The sequence below is a fragment of the Phasianus colchicus genome, chromosome 6 (assembly GCF_987193195.1).
Source record: "Phasianus colchicus chromosome 6, bPhaCol1.hap1.1, whole genome shotgun sequence".
NCBI lineage: Eukaryota > Metazoa > Chordata > Aves > Galliformes > Phasianidae > Phasianus > Phasianus colchicus.
The window spans coordinates 2,461,896-2,474,967 of NC_143441.1; the positions used below are offsets into that span (position 1 = coordinate 2,461,896).

General features: G+C 43.9%; 1 protein-coding gene across 1 annotated transcript; it reads left to right on the forward strand.

Annotated features, from left to right (window-relative positions):
- The first annotated feature begins 362 nt into the window (after positions 1 to 362).
- COA1 (cytochrome c oxidase assembly factor 1) lies at positions 363 to 9,636 on the forward strand. Its single transcript, XM_090142130.1, has 5 exons — positions 363 to 380; positions 653 to 755; positions 4,642 to 4,820; positions 6,715 to 6,791; positions 9,243 to 9,636. The coding sequence occupies exons 2-5, from the start codon at positions 662 to 664 to the stop codon at positions 9,337 to 9,339; spliced, it is 447 nt and encodes a 148-aa protein (XP_089998256.1). The 5' UTR covers positions 363 to 380; positions 653 to 661; the 3' UTR covers positions 9,340 to 9,636.
- The last annotated feature ends 3,436 nt before the right edge of the window (positions 9,637 to 13,072 follow it).

The following is a 13,072-nucleotide window of genomic DNA, read 5'->3' on the forward strand; positions in this document are numbered from 1 at the left end:
ATCCTTCTGCTGTGTCATTCAATTCAGGTGCCACAACCAGGACTCACGAAAAGGGCAAACTGTACGATAGTGGGAAGGGGGATGCAGGAAGGAAGGAAAATAGGCTTGCAAGAAACTTCCTGTTTACCTCATGGCTTAGGGAAAAAAAGAAAAAAGAAAAGAAAAGAAAAAAAAAACAGAACGCACACACCCTGGCTACACTACCTTTGCTGGCATAGCTTAGCCAAACTCACCCTGCTGCAAGCGTGTTTACTTTACAGGAGCTTACTCGAGAGAGAGATCTGGCCCCTGGAGTCTGAATGCTTGCACTGTGCTAGTGAGCGTGCATGGGAAGCGGCAGAACAATGTGCTGGGCCCTGGCTCCCTGCCACACCCAGGAGGTCATTTTCTTCTCGGCAATTAGTGAAGTGGTGGCATCACTAAAAGAAGTGAATAAACACATTCAGCCCAGCTTGGTCCCCAGTTTGCTCTGTTCTCACCACGATGCCTTCTGGGTGTGCTGCGGGGCCCCAGTGAGATTGAGCCTGACCACTGTGTGCTGTGCTTTTATTCAGGCCTGCTTGGCTGGGCAGTTGGAAAGGGCTTTTAGAAAAGAGGGGAAATAACCCTTCAGTTTTCTTCTTTCACAACAAATATCTGTCCTTCTTTTCAGGGAGGAAAGATGCCAGCTTCTCTAAGAGAACTGCAGCAAATGGCTCTTTTTATGGGACTGTTCAGCGGTGGGGGATGTGTGGTTATGTGTAATCTTATGCAAAGTAAGCCTCGGTGCTGTTAGCAACCTTATTTCTCCTCTGGCCCTTTCATTTGCTTTTGTGTAGAGGGAAAAACAGCAGCGTGTAAGATCTGAAAAGCATATGAAGTTAAGGGAAGTGTGGCTGAAACTTCTGGGTTCTACCTCTTCTTCATTTTATGTCAGGGTTGATTCTAAAGCACTGCTGTACCCATTTCCAAAGGTGGGAGTTAAGCAGACAGCAGACTGCTGTGGTCACTAGGAAGACTGGTTTCTGGGAGGCTTCTTGGGAGTTGGGATGAAATGAAAGGTTAGTCAGTAATGTTTCACTTATAACTGGAGATTTTACATCTGGGCAGGAAAAAGAGAGCTACTTAAAGGAGGATTTGTGAGAATGTATTAAAGTCTAGCAATTTTACTAGTAAATCTCTTTGTGATGCTGTCCCATAAAGCACCACAAGCCTGCAAGATGCTAAGATTTTATTAATTTCTCCTGAAGACCATGAAGGCAGTTAAAAGTGACCAGCACTGAGGACAAGAAGAGAAAAGCTGGGCAGATAACCATTGCTGCTCACAGACCTAATTGCCACATGTCTTTTGTTGAGAATTCAAATGATTAGTCCAAGTGTATGTTGTTTCTTTTTGTTGTTGTTGTCTTATTTTGTTTTTACATTGTTTATTTAGCATCAGAACAGAAACAGGTTTTGCCTGTCTGAGGGGATTCTACGGGTTTCTTGATCGTCTCCCTTTCCCTACTGCTTCTACCAAATGCTTTTCTGCTACTACCTTATCATGCAGTGCTGCCAGAAAAGTGTAGCTAAGCCTGCTCCTCAAGCCCATAAGTTGTGAAGCTTTCCCTTCATTTTAACATACTAATAACAAATCAGACAAGGCTGGAAAGCAGGTTTTAATTTTAGGCAGATCATGCCCTTGAGCTCAGGAGTATATGACAGACATTCGATTCCCTGATGCTTTAAAATATTGAAGTTGGCTTTAATAAGGACATTAGCATTTTTTTTTTTTTTTTTTTTTAATTTCAGCTTCAGCACTGCTATTCAGAAATCTCAGAAAAAGTTTCTCCTTCTACTGAAAGTAACACAGCAGCTCGTTCCCTGCATCACTGAGCTGAGTCATCAAATGGCTCAATGCAGTGGCTGCTTCTTGGTCTGCTACAATACTGATAGGTCCTAAACATGTGTCTGATTACTCAGTGGCAAGCCAACTGATCTTCTGAAATGAGACTTTCTGTACTGAGCGGTATGTCACTGTGTAGCCTCCACACCTGGAACCTGCCTGCCTTTGCCTACGCTCAGGGCTGTTCCAGTTTCTTTTGTCTAGTGTACAGAACTAGCCCATACTGGGATCTGTGAGGAGCAAGCAGTTTCCATAATGGAAGGAGGAAGGGGGAGAGGAGCATTTCCCCCCCATTCCTTCAGGCTGAAATAGTTTGCATGCACGTGGTCTCTTTGAAAGCTTGTACAAACATTCAGGTGATCATATTTCTACTCTCTGTCTTCACGCCCACTCTCTCTCTTATGGGAGCAGTTTCCCAAGCCAACCCCAGCATGCTTTCAGCTTTTCTACAGAAAACACACAGACAAACATTAGCTGGGCATTTCACATTCAGTGCTCAAAGCGAAACACTGCTGGCAGTGCCTGAGCAGGGGCATCATGAATATCAAACCACTTCTCCCTCCAAACTGGAGGATGAACACTATGTACTTTGAACAGGGTGGCTTCTTGCCATGGTCCACAGGCACTAAGGGCCAGTACGTCCCTTTTGCTGCAGCTCCCTAGGATAGCCCAGGGGGGCAAGAGAACCATGCAGACTAGAGCCTAACAGAGCTGTTTCTAGGCCACCTGGATACTGTCTGCTCATAGGAGATGCCTCGAATTAGGGAGAGCAGGCAACACCCCTCATTCTCATGCTCAGAGAGTGATATAGATGGGGAGGGACCAGGAAACAAATCGTAAACCTTATTTTAAACTCTTTGGAAGGTGAGAGCAAAGTTACCAGAGTAGGATTTTAATGTATACACACTCTGAGCTTGAAACTACTCTTCTTGATGTCAGCAGAATGAAGTTGGGCTTGTGTGAAACATATCTAGAAATCTCATCTGGTAAGCCTTAAAACTGTCTTTAGCCAAATCACTTCATCCATAAGGAAGGTTGGAATGTATGGCCAGCCTCACAATTTGCTTAATGCAGTGGTCATTAATAAACAGCACTTCCTAGCAATACATAGTGTCCAGATATTGACAAACAGCAGCTTACCACAGTTGTCCTCCATATCCAGACTACTGTGCTATTATTGTTGTTTGACCATTACATTTAATGGCACTTCTTTGTACCTTGGTTTTAATATATCCTTCGGTAAAGCTGCAGTTTCTTGGCTGCCATAGAAAAGTTGTATCAGAAACATAGCAGGAGTTACGTAGCTGCAGCAGCTGTTGCTGCCCAACATCAATGTATGTGAAATAAATATTCCCTATTCCTGAAGTATTTTCTGTAGTCCTTAAAAAAAAACCCAATCTGAATTACATTCAGAGCATCTTCAAAAACTCATCCTTAGCCTTTTTTTCTTCCTTTTTTTTTCCCTCTTTTACAAAATATACAAATATGACTAACAGGGATACTTGGTCATAAGCTGTACGTCAGTGCGGAACAGGCTGTACTCACAGCTCTTCTCATTTAAATGTGCTGAGTAATGTTGCAGTCAGCATTGCTTCTCTGAAGAAGGATTCCTTTCTTCCTTTAGCTAGATTTCTCCTCATAAATAGTACTGAACTATTTTTCAGGATGGATGTGGGCGTCTGGAGGAAGTATCTTTTTCATAGAATCATAGAATGGCCTGGGTTGAAAAGGCCCACAATGCTCATCCAGTTCCAACCCCCTGCTATGTGCAGGGTCGCCAACCAGCAGCCCAGGCTGCCCAGAGCCACATCCAGCCTGGCCTTGAATGCCTGCAGGGATGGGGCATCCACAGCCTCCTTGGGCAACCTGTTCCAGTGCCTCACCACCCTCTGTGTGAAAAACTTCCTCCTCATATCCAACCTAAACCTTCCCTGTCTCACTTTAAAACCATTCCCCCTTGTCCTATCACTATCCACCCTCACAAACAGCCGTTCCCCCTCCTGTTTATACGCTCTCTTCAAGTACTGGAAGGCCACAATGAGGTCCCTGCAGCCTTCTCTTCTCCAAGCTGAACAATCCCAGTTCCCTCAGCCTTTCCTCACAGGAGCTGCTCCAGCCCTCTGACCATCTCAGTGCCCTCCTCTGGACCCGCTCCCAGAGCTCCACGTCCTTCCTGTGCTGGGGGCCCCAGGCCTGGACGCAGTGCTGCAGGTGGGGCCTCACAAGAGCCGAGCAGAGGGGGACAATCACCTCCCTCTCCCTGCTGGCCACCCCTTTTTTCATGCAGCCCAGCACACAGTTGGCCTTCCGGGCTGCAAGCACACACTGCTGGCTCATGTCCAGCTTCTCGTCCACCAGGACCCCCAAGTCCTTCTCCGCAGGGCTGCTCTCAAGGAGATCTTCCCCCAGTCTGTGTACATACCTGGGATTGCCCTGACCCAATTCAACACCCTGAACTTGGCCTTATTGAACCTCATTAGGTTCACATGGGCCCACTTCTCCAGCCTGTCCAGGTCCCTCTGGATGGCTTCCCTTCCCTCCAATGCAAACTTGCTGAGTGTGCACTGGATGCCACCATCGTCTTCGTTAAAGAGCTCCGGTCCCAAGGCTGACTCCTGGGGGTCACTGCTTGTGACCGGCTTCCACCCAGACTGTTGATCACAACCCTTTTGCTGTGACCAGCAAACCAGTTCTTAATCCACTGATTCATTTATTTATATTTCTGTTTGTTTATTTGAAGTGGACAATGTGCTCTCTAACCCATTTCTCCTGTGTAGAAAGTTTTGCCAGAATGCAGTATTATCAGCAGGACTTGGAGCATCTGAACAACAATCCTGCTGCCCTAGAAGCCCTGGCTGCTTTCCTTCTGAAGGTGCACAACATCCAACTGACAGATAGGAAAAATTGTGTGGACACAGAAAGAGCACAACTAATGCTGGAGAGACTGTGTCACAGAGTGGCTTTTCAGCAAGTCTCAAGTGACCTGGGAGTAGGAGTCCCACTGCAAGGCAATAGAGTGGGATGCCAGTTGATTTGGAGAAGGAATGGATTTCCAGGCTTAGATCTGTAGCTCTGATGAGAAGAAATAGAAACAGCAAGAAAGGTATCTTCATTTTGTGACATATAGGCACACTGCAGAATGCTAAGTGACCTTCCAAGTCAGTGAATCCTTCTCTTACTGTAACCATTTTCAGAAATGTATCAAGATCTAGCTTTCAAATAGCAATTGCCTCCCTTCCCCCAGGTATGTTCCATGTTAGTTTTCAAAACTTTGTTCAGAGGAGTTTTATAACTACTTACAAACTGCACAGTGGAGCCTACAGCACAAATGGCATGGCTTTTAAAGCACCTTTTAAAGCCTCCGCAATGGAGGATAACAGCCTGACATGGGGCTGAGCACTCACATTACATAGTCACTGGAGAACGCTGTGCTGGGTGATGAAGTATTGCACAAGGCTGATTTGCATCATCCTAGGGCTGGGCTGAGACAAACCTCACAAATACAGATCAACTTCCTCTCTGGGTTGCTGTCTGAAAAGAACTTTGCTTCAGTGTGTTCACCCAGAAACTGAAGTCCTTTAGAAGAGGACGAGCTGTTCTTTCCTGGTTTTTCTGGAGAACCAGGACATCCTTAGAGACCTCTTCAGGCAACTCACTGAGGGACTGTATCCTGTGTCCCTTTTGAATCATTTTATTTGTTATGATTTTTCTGTTTTTGACTAAACAAAGACAGTAGGGAATGGACTAGATACTGCAGGTGAAGGAGAAGGTTGTCGGGGCAAGAAAATTAACTTTTAATCTCACATAAAACTCACATAAAATTCCACTTTACACCTCACTCCAGCCAGATTTTACCAACATGATACCCTGGGCAAAAACATTTCCCAGGTTTTAGAGATTTTACCAGGCACCTTATCTAAAGCCAAGTACTCAGGACAAGCACATAACCTCTTATGTTGATTGACAAAAAGAGAAGAACTTCTCCCACTAATATTTTTCTATGTCACGTTTTAAGAATGCTAGTCACTTGAGTGACTCAGGGTGAAATCAAAATCCAGCCTTCTACACACCTCACCCAAGACATAAACCACCAACTTTCTTTCCCACTTTTTCATGCTTTCAATCTCAGTGTACATTCAAGTTTTCTTGAAATAAACTAGTTAAGCATCTTTGATGATTATATCACAGATCAGTTTACTGATTCCACAGCATTCCTAGCTCCTGCCTACTGGTTCTGTTTCAGAACTCCTGGCATTTTCCATTTGTGATCACAAGTATTATATACGAAGCATTTTTATTATTCAAATATCAGACTGAGTGCAGCTAGTTAAGATCTTCAGCTCTAAGCACAGCTTTGTTTATTAACTAACCTGAATAGCAGAATTTGTGGCACTGATAAAATAATTGAATGTCTTATTACCTTGATGCATCTTAATGGACCGAGTGATCTGTAGATAGACAACCTACATGCTTGTTATGGTTATGGGAAGCTCTAACACAATACAGGTCACCTCTAGATCACCATGCATTCTGGTGAGGAAAGGTGTTTGCTCATAAATATTTCAGTGAGTGAGTGGTTTTCCCTGGGGGTTGCAGCTGTAACACCATACATTCTTTCAGCAGAGATTAATGTATGCCAGAACAGGCATACTTGTATAACCATGCACACATTAGCCATTAGAAAAGCTTAATGAAATGCTTGAAATACATTAAAACAACAACAATGACAACGACAACAAAATGAGCGTTTAAGCTAAAAGAGAGGAAGTTTTGTTGTTTTTTTGACTTCAGAAGAAATAAGCGTCCATTTCAACAACATGCTTCATTGAATCTCTAACAAATTTTTACAGATAAAGTTACTGGTATCTGGAACAAAGTCATTGGTGTACCTTTTAATTGACTCAGAAATGGATCACTTCTGTCAATGGTGCGTACTGGGGGAAGTACTGGGAGATATGCATAGATGAAAGAATAGAAGTGGAAAGAGAAAACAGTAGAGCAGGATGTGTGGTTTAGTCATCTGTGTTGCTGAGATCATCACACAAAGGAAGAGGAAATTCACGTCTGAAGATCTTGTGAAAGGTTATCATCATCATCATCGTGACAGAAATTAGTTGAGAAACATGTTGAATACATCTCTATGAAAACAAATTTAAGAAGAGCGTGAGCCATTCATTTGTGTGAAATGTCTTCTGCAAACTGTAACTCCGCATACACATAACTATTGTGAGCCAATGGAGCAGATTGTTCCCCCCACCCCTCCTCCAAAGGAATTGCTGAGGTGGTTGAGCAGCAAGTTCAACTTCAGTCTGGTATTATGTATTGAGGTAAGGGAGTTATCTTCCATGTTGTATCAGAGTGAATCAAGGTAAGTTAAATATCATGATAGATGAGTTATCTTACTCATGTTGGTAGGATGCTCTCACTCCACATCACATAATAATGATTTTACATTCTTGTAGTACTGAAGCATGAAAATCTTGATTTTCATGGTGAAATTGATTTCTGGAACTGAGCATTCAAACTCATCTTCCACTGCAAAAGAGGAAATTATATTCGATGAAAATCTCCTCGCAGGTTTTTGAGAAATTCTGTTAGCTGTATTTACAAACCCAGAGCTGCAACATTTTTGCTCAGTCTCCATCAGCCATATGATATTGTTTTCTTTTCATAATTAGACATAAGCAACTTGGTGGATTTGTGTTTAGAATGGTGGTAGGAATCAAAGTTCAAAGGTATGGGAAGGAGGCACAGAACTGGGACTTCAGAGATCCTGAAGAGATGCGGCCTCCCTCCTAGTGACCAGAGGTACCCTTTAGGTCCATCATTTAAGCACATCTGTGCTTCCCTGGGGATCTGTACCCTGGCATTCTCACTCCTCACTGTCCTTTCCTCACAGATGGAGGGAAATAACAGCTCCTCCCTATTTCACAGAGTGAGTCTGAGGATAACTAAAGATTGCAAGATATTAAAATACAGTAGTAAGCGAAGTTTTATTTAAAAAAAAAAACTCTCCACACATTTCCATCGTCAACCTGGAAAGAGAATGCATCTTCTGCAAAATGATTTGTGGCAGACAAATCTGCCCACATATAGATCAGCTTGGGGCTTGACAGCACTTAGTGTCCTTGCACCTGACTGAGGAGCTAAAATCATTTGCTCCTGAAACCCCTGGGAGGAATAACAAATGGTAAGTGGGCCATCCTGGTGTGGTCCCACACAGCATGCACACATGAGGCCCAAGAGGCAGCAAGACACAGTTAAATGACATGGGGAGAGAAGCTCCAAAGCAGGGCAGTCTGTCAATCAAGTTTTTTAATTTAGTTCTTTTTTAAAAGAGGCCAGCTGAAAAAAAAGGAAAATGAGGAGTGTGTGAGCCGGTTTGAAGCTGAAGAGGGAGTGTTTGCTCACAGGCAGGGATGGGAGGCTGCAGAGTTTCCTGCCTGGAGGTGAGGTAGGCCCAGGGACTGTGAGGAGAGAGGCAGGTGAGGCTCTGGTCTTGACAAGGGACACCTGCAGTCCCTGCCCAAAGTGAGAAGAGAGCTGAGGCCCCAGGCCATGCCAAGGGAGCAGCGTTGTGCCTGCTGACTGCCAGCAGCAAGTGGGTCAGATCGAGCCAGAGGGCTGGCATGGGATGAGCCCTGCTGTAGGTTCGTCACACAGAGGTGCAGCAGTCTCATTACCTAATTGTACATACTTGGCATTGACTCCAGTAAAAGCAGAGCTGGGTGCATGCCAGGAGCTTTAAAACTCCGATCTTGGTGTGCTGAAATAATAGCACTTCCCAGCTGGAAAACCCATGTGAGCAGGCTCTTAGAAGTGGGTTTGTAGCAGAGATTTGGGAAAGCAAAAGACTCCCCTCCTGCAACCAACAAATGCACTTTTCCTTTGAGTAACCACTCTTGTACCCTGTCGGTTTTTCAGTAATCACATGGAGTGATCAGAGAATGTTCAGACTTTCCCAAGCTAGGATAATTCCTTAGCAACGCAGCCTGGCTCCAAGGAGGGAGAAGAGTGAAGCATGGAATGCACTGGCAGGATGAGGGGAAAGAAAGGCATGGGGTTGGCAGTGAGAGAGGAACTACCCAGCTGAAAATAGCTGCTGGGCTTTTATTCAGGTTGCAACAAATAGGAGCGTGTATCCCAGATCTGCTGTGCTGTGCTATGATATTGGGAAATACATCTTTTAGAAACTGGCTCTTGAAAATTGAGTTTTAAAGTAACTGTGATAATTTTTTTTTTTCTTCTTTTTTTTTTTTTTTAAGAATAACGAAGGCCTGGAGTGGTTTGTGTCTCCATGCCTTCTGTTTTTGCACCCATGTTACCACTAGACTGAAAGTGATTGAAGGAAGTTAAAAGTTGTCTTGGTTTGTGTCAGTTGGTGCCTGCAGGATGTCACCTTGAAGCTGAGGGATGGTCAGAATATTCTGGTCTACCGCTGCCCTGTGGAAAGTGACAGCATGCATGGAGGCTGAAAGTCCAAGGCAGCTGCGTCCCCCCACCTGCCATCGAACCAAGGGAGCCATTAATTGATTGCCTCATACTGTGTGCAGGGCTGTACTCAGTTGTCAGTGAGGACAATTTCACTTAAGTGGGTGCTTTGAAGATGGTTTTGTTTCTACCACTGAGCTCCGTCACCACTGTCACCATTGTCATTTCTTTCATTTGTTGGTTTACTTGTGTGTTCAGCAAATGCCTAACATAAAGATACTGCAACAAGAGTTGTTGTTCCGTAGGTCATGTGTTGTGTCCTGAGTTTGAAATAAACAAAATGGCAGGAAATGGGGCTTTTCTTACACTCTCAGACCCGAATGTGGATGTTTGGGTTGCTCTTTCATACGGATCAAGGACTAAGTCATCTCAAAGTGATTTCTTCTCTGTTTGTTTTCCCCTCACTTCTCAAGAAGGCTTAGAGTAGCCAAGATGCAAGTCAGGCAGCATCCCCCTGCACTATGGAATATGACCTGCAGCAGGGAGATTTGCACCCTCACCACTGTCATCAAAAAGCTCACAAGATAGCGAAGGCCACTGGTCATAACTTACAGGAGGAGGCTCACTGCATGCACCTGCTCATGCTGAAGATTGCTATGAATAATCACTCATATCAGCAGTGTCAGAGACAACTGGGGTTGTCTCGGGGTAAGCACATTCAATCTCTTAGTTCTGCTTAGGGAAGAAAACACTCAGGAGGTGTGGAACAAGTAAATTACTGCCATAGTACAGACTACAACAGGAGATTTTAATTTTGTCTCAATTTGCCTTGAGTGGATGAAAGAAGATCAGCAAAAGCACCTCTGAGATAAACTGTTTTTGGAGGAAAAACAATGAGCTTTAGTTTGGGCCTTACAGTTGACTGCCCAGGATGAATACTGTCTTGCATGTTGAACCTGGGTAAATTCTCGAATACCCCAGTAGGGTTAGGAAAAACAAAGGATGATAAGGTGTGTCCCAGCTTTGGGACTGAAGTCACTGCTGTGCAATTTCAACAATACAAAATGTGCATTTAAAAACATCAACTTTGCACTGCTGCAGCCCACACAGCAAGGTGGTCTCATGCAGGGACAGAAGATCTCTGGCCACCTAGTGCCTTGTGGCAGCTCCAGCTTTCAAGTAACTGCTGGGCTGGTAGGGATCAAATAGCTGACAAGGAGAAGCCAAGTCGAGCACTTTATGTCCATCAATTATCATTTCCCTGGGTGCGGCTTTCACCCTTTACATATCCTCAAAGGAAATGTGGCTGTGGAGAGCAGCCCCCTATTTCTGTGCTCTGAGTATCTGCTGCATGCTGCCATCACTGTATATTGCTGCCATCACTGCGTATTGCTGTTATGCACTGAGCGAGCTGGAGCTTGCAGTTCTGCAAGGTGTGCAAATGCCCAAGGAACTTGGCAACAGTCACCTTGGCCAGTGGGATCACACCTCTCTGCCTTGACTGCCCCACTGGCACTTGCAGCATCCCCCCTCTAGCCTCACATGGCTGTGCCATTGCACCATTGCTTGGCCCAGCCCTAACCCCTGGCAGGAGCTAAATGTTCCAACACAAACCTTACTGGCAAAACTGGAAATTTTATTGCCTTACTTCGGGGAAGCAGAGTTTCTGAACAGATTGTGTCTGCCACTTCTCCTCCAGAGAGCCAGCGGGGCACCCTTTTAACTCTAGGCTCCTAGGCATCCTAACAAGTCCATTAGTTCATCAAAGCTGTGAGAATAGGCAGTATCATCATATTTCACCATTTTTCTTCTCTAATTCAAATCTTTAACCTAGATACGGAAGAAAGCAACGAGCAGAGCTGGAAGCCAGCAAGTCAGGGGAGTGGGACAAGAGGAAAGTCACATTCAAATCTCTGCTTTTGTTATATGGCATATAGTCAGCAAACATACAATTTCTAACATCTTGACCTTGAAGAGCCTCAGAAGCTACTTCCTCTGTGTTTGAGCTATTTTAGGATGCACATATTGAAAGGAAAAAAAGCATTAAGTCAGCATGCTGGGCTCTGAGGCATGTGGCTTCCATTAGGCACCCTACAGCCCACGGCTGCTCCTCACAGAGGATACAGGTGCAGTGGGAGCATCCAAGAGCTGCAGTAGCCATGAAAAGGACAGCCAAGGTCTCAAAACCACCAGCAGCTGCTAAAAGCCCAAATAACATACATGGGTTAGCGGGAAGTAGTGATGATAGATGTATGGTAGGACAGGATGATATTAGAGATCTTTTCCAACCTTGGTTCTGTGAACTTCATGAGTGCTCATAGACATCTCTCTCCCTTATCATCTTTTCCTAAAGAACACTGGAGCAAATTAGATTGCTTTCTTTTTTTCTGGAGCTCTAAACATTATAGTCACATTATGTTGCATGTCACTGAACACCAGTGTAGACAATTGCTTCATTTTTAATGCAGAAAACATTCATCTTCTGATAGAAAGCCTAAAAAAAAAGTAGTTAAATTTCATGTAGAAAACCATTCTTTTCCAATCACAGAGCTGTTAAGGTAAGAAGCCTCAAGAGATCTCTTTGTTCAATTGCCTCACGCTCAGCAGCTGGAACAGATTCCCTGAGAATAGGCTCCAGCTGGGTTTTGAAGATCTCCAGAGGAAAATCCACAGCCTCTGGAAAACTTGTTTCAAAGCTCAGCCATTCTCACAGTAAAAAGGACTTTGCCTCTATTTAAATAGAATTGCCTGCACTTCTGCCTGTGCCCATTGCCTCTTGTCCTGTCATTAAGCACCACATCCAGCTCCACCTTACTTACAGGCATTTACGTACATGGTAAGATCCCCCCCTAGCCATCTCTTCTCCAGGGTGACAATAGCAGCTCTTGGTCTCATTGACAGCTGCTGCAATCCTTTAATTATCTTAATCATTTTAAGTATGTTAAATAATTTCTTTGGCTTGAATTGGCTTGAAAATTTCCATAGTTCCTTTTCTATTTGTTTGCTTGCTAAAATGCCCATCTTCCTTATGGCCTTTGTTGGATTTTGTTCATTTCTTACTCTCTTATTTGATTTTAATAGCTTCTGGCAGACAGTCATCACTGTGAAGGAAACCAAGAAGTCAAGCTGCTTAGGGCAAGGATGTATTTACAACTGAAGAACAAGAAACAAGCGCTGTTTAGCAGAGTTACAACACTTGCACCTAGCTGAGTTGGATTTGATGAGTACAAAGGGGCTGTATAAACCCACACATTTTAGAAACAGTAGTCTGTCTCATGGAGAGAAAGCAGGCCAACACATTCTTTTTCAGGCACGCTTCTCCACTTCGGCCAGCTCATGGCCTACCATTTCATTCTAGCTTGGGCAGGTATGTTGCATTGCACAGGGAATATGAGTCATTTTGATTTTTGTTCCTTGCAGAAACAAGGATGTAAACAGTTCTTTCCCACCATTTGCCTGCATCTTATCCACTTGACAAAGCAAAAAAACATTTTCCTACATGTTTTCTGCAAAGAATCAATGCAGTTACGTTCTCTGTGTTTACAGGAATAAAAATATATCCCTTGAAGTAATTTAGTTTGTTCTCCCCCTAATTTTGCAGTAGCTGCTTTGGGCCTAATACTGCATTTCATTTCACTTTGAAAAATCCTAACCTATTCATTACTAAGAGAGATTTTAATCACACCCTTTTGGACTTAGCTTCCCTCCTCTCCCCCCCATTTTATAGAACTTTCAGGTTATATTTTTATGAAAACAAATGATTTCAATTCTACAGAG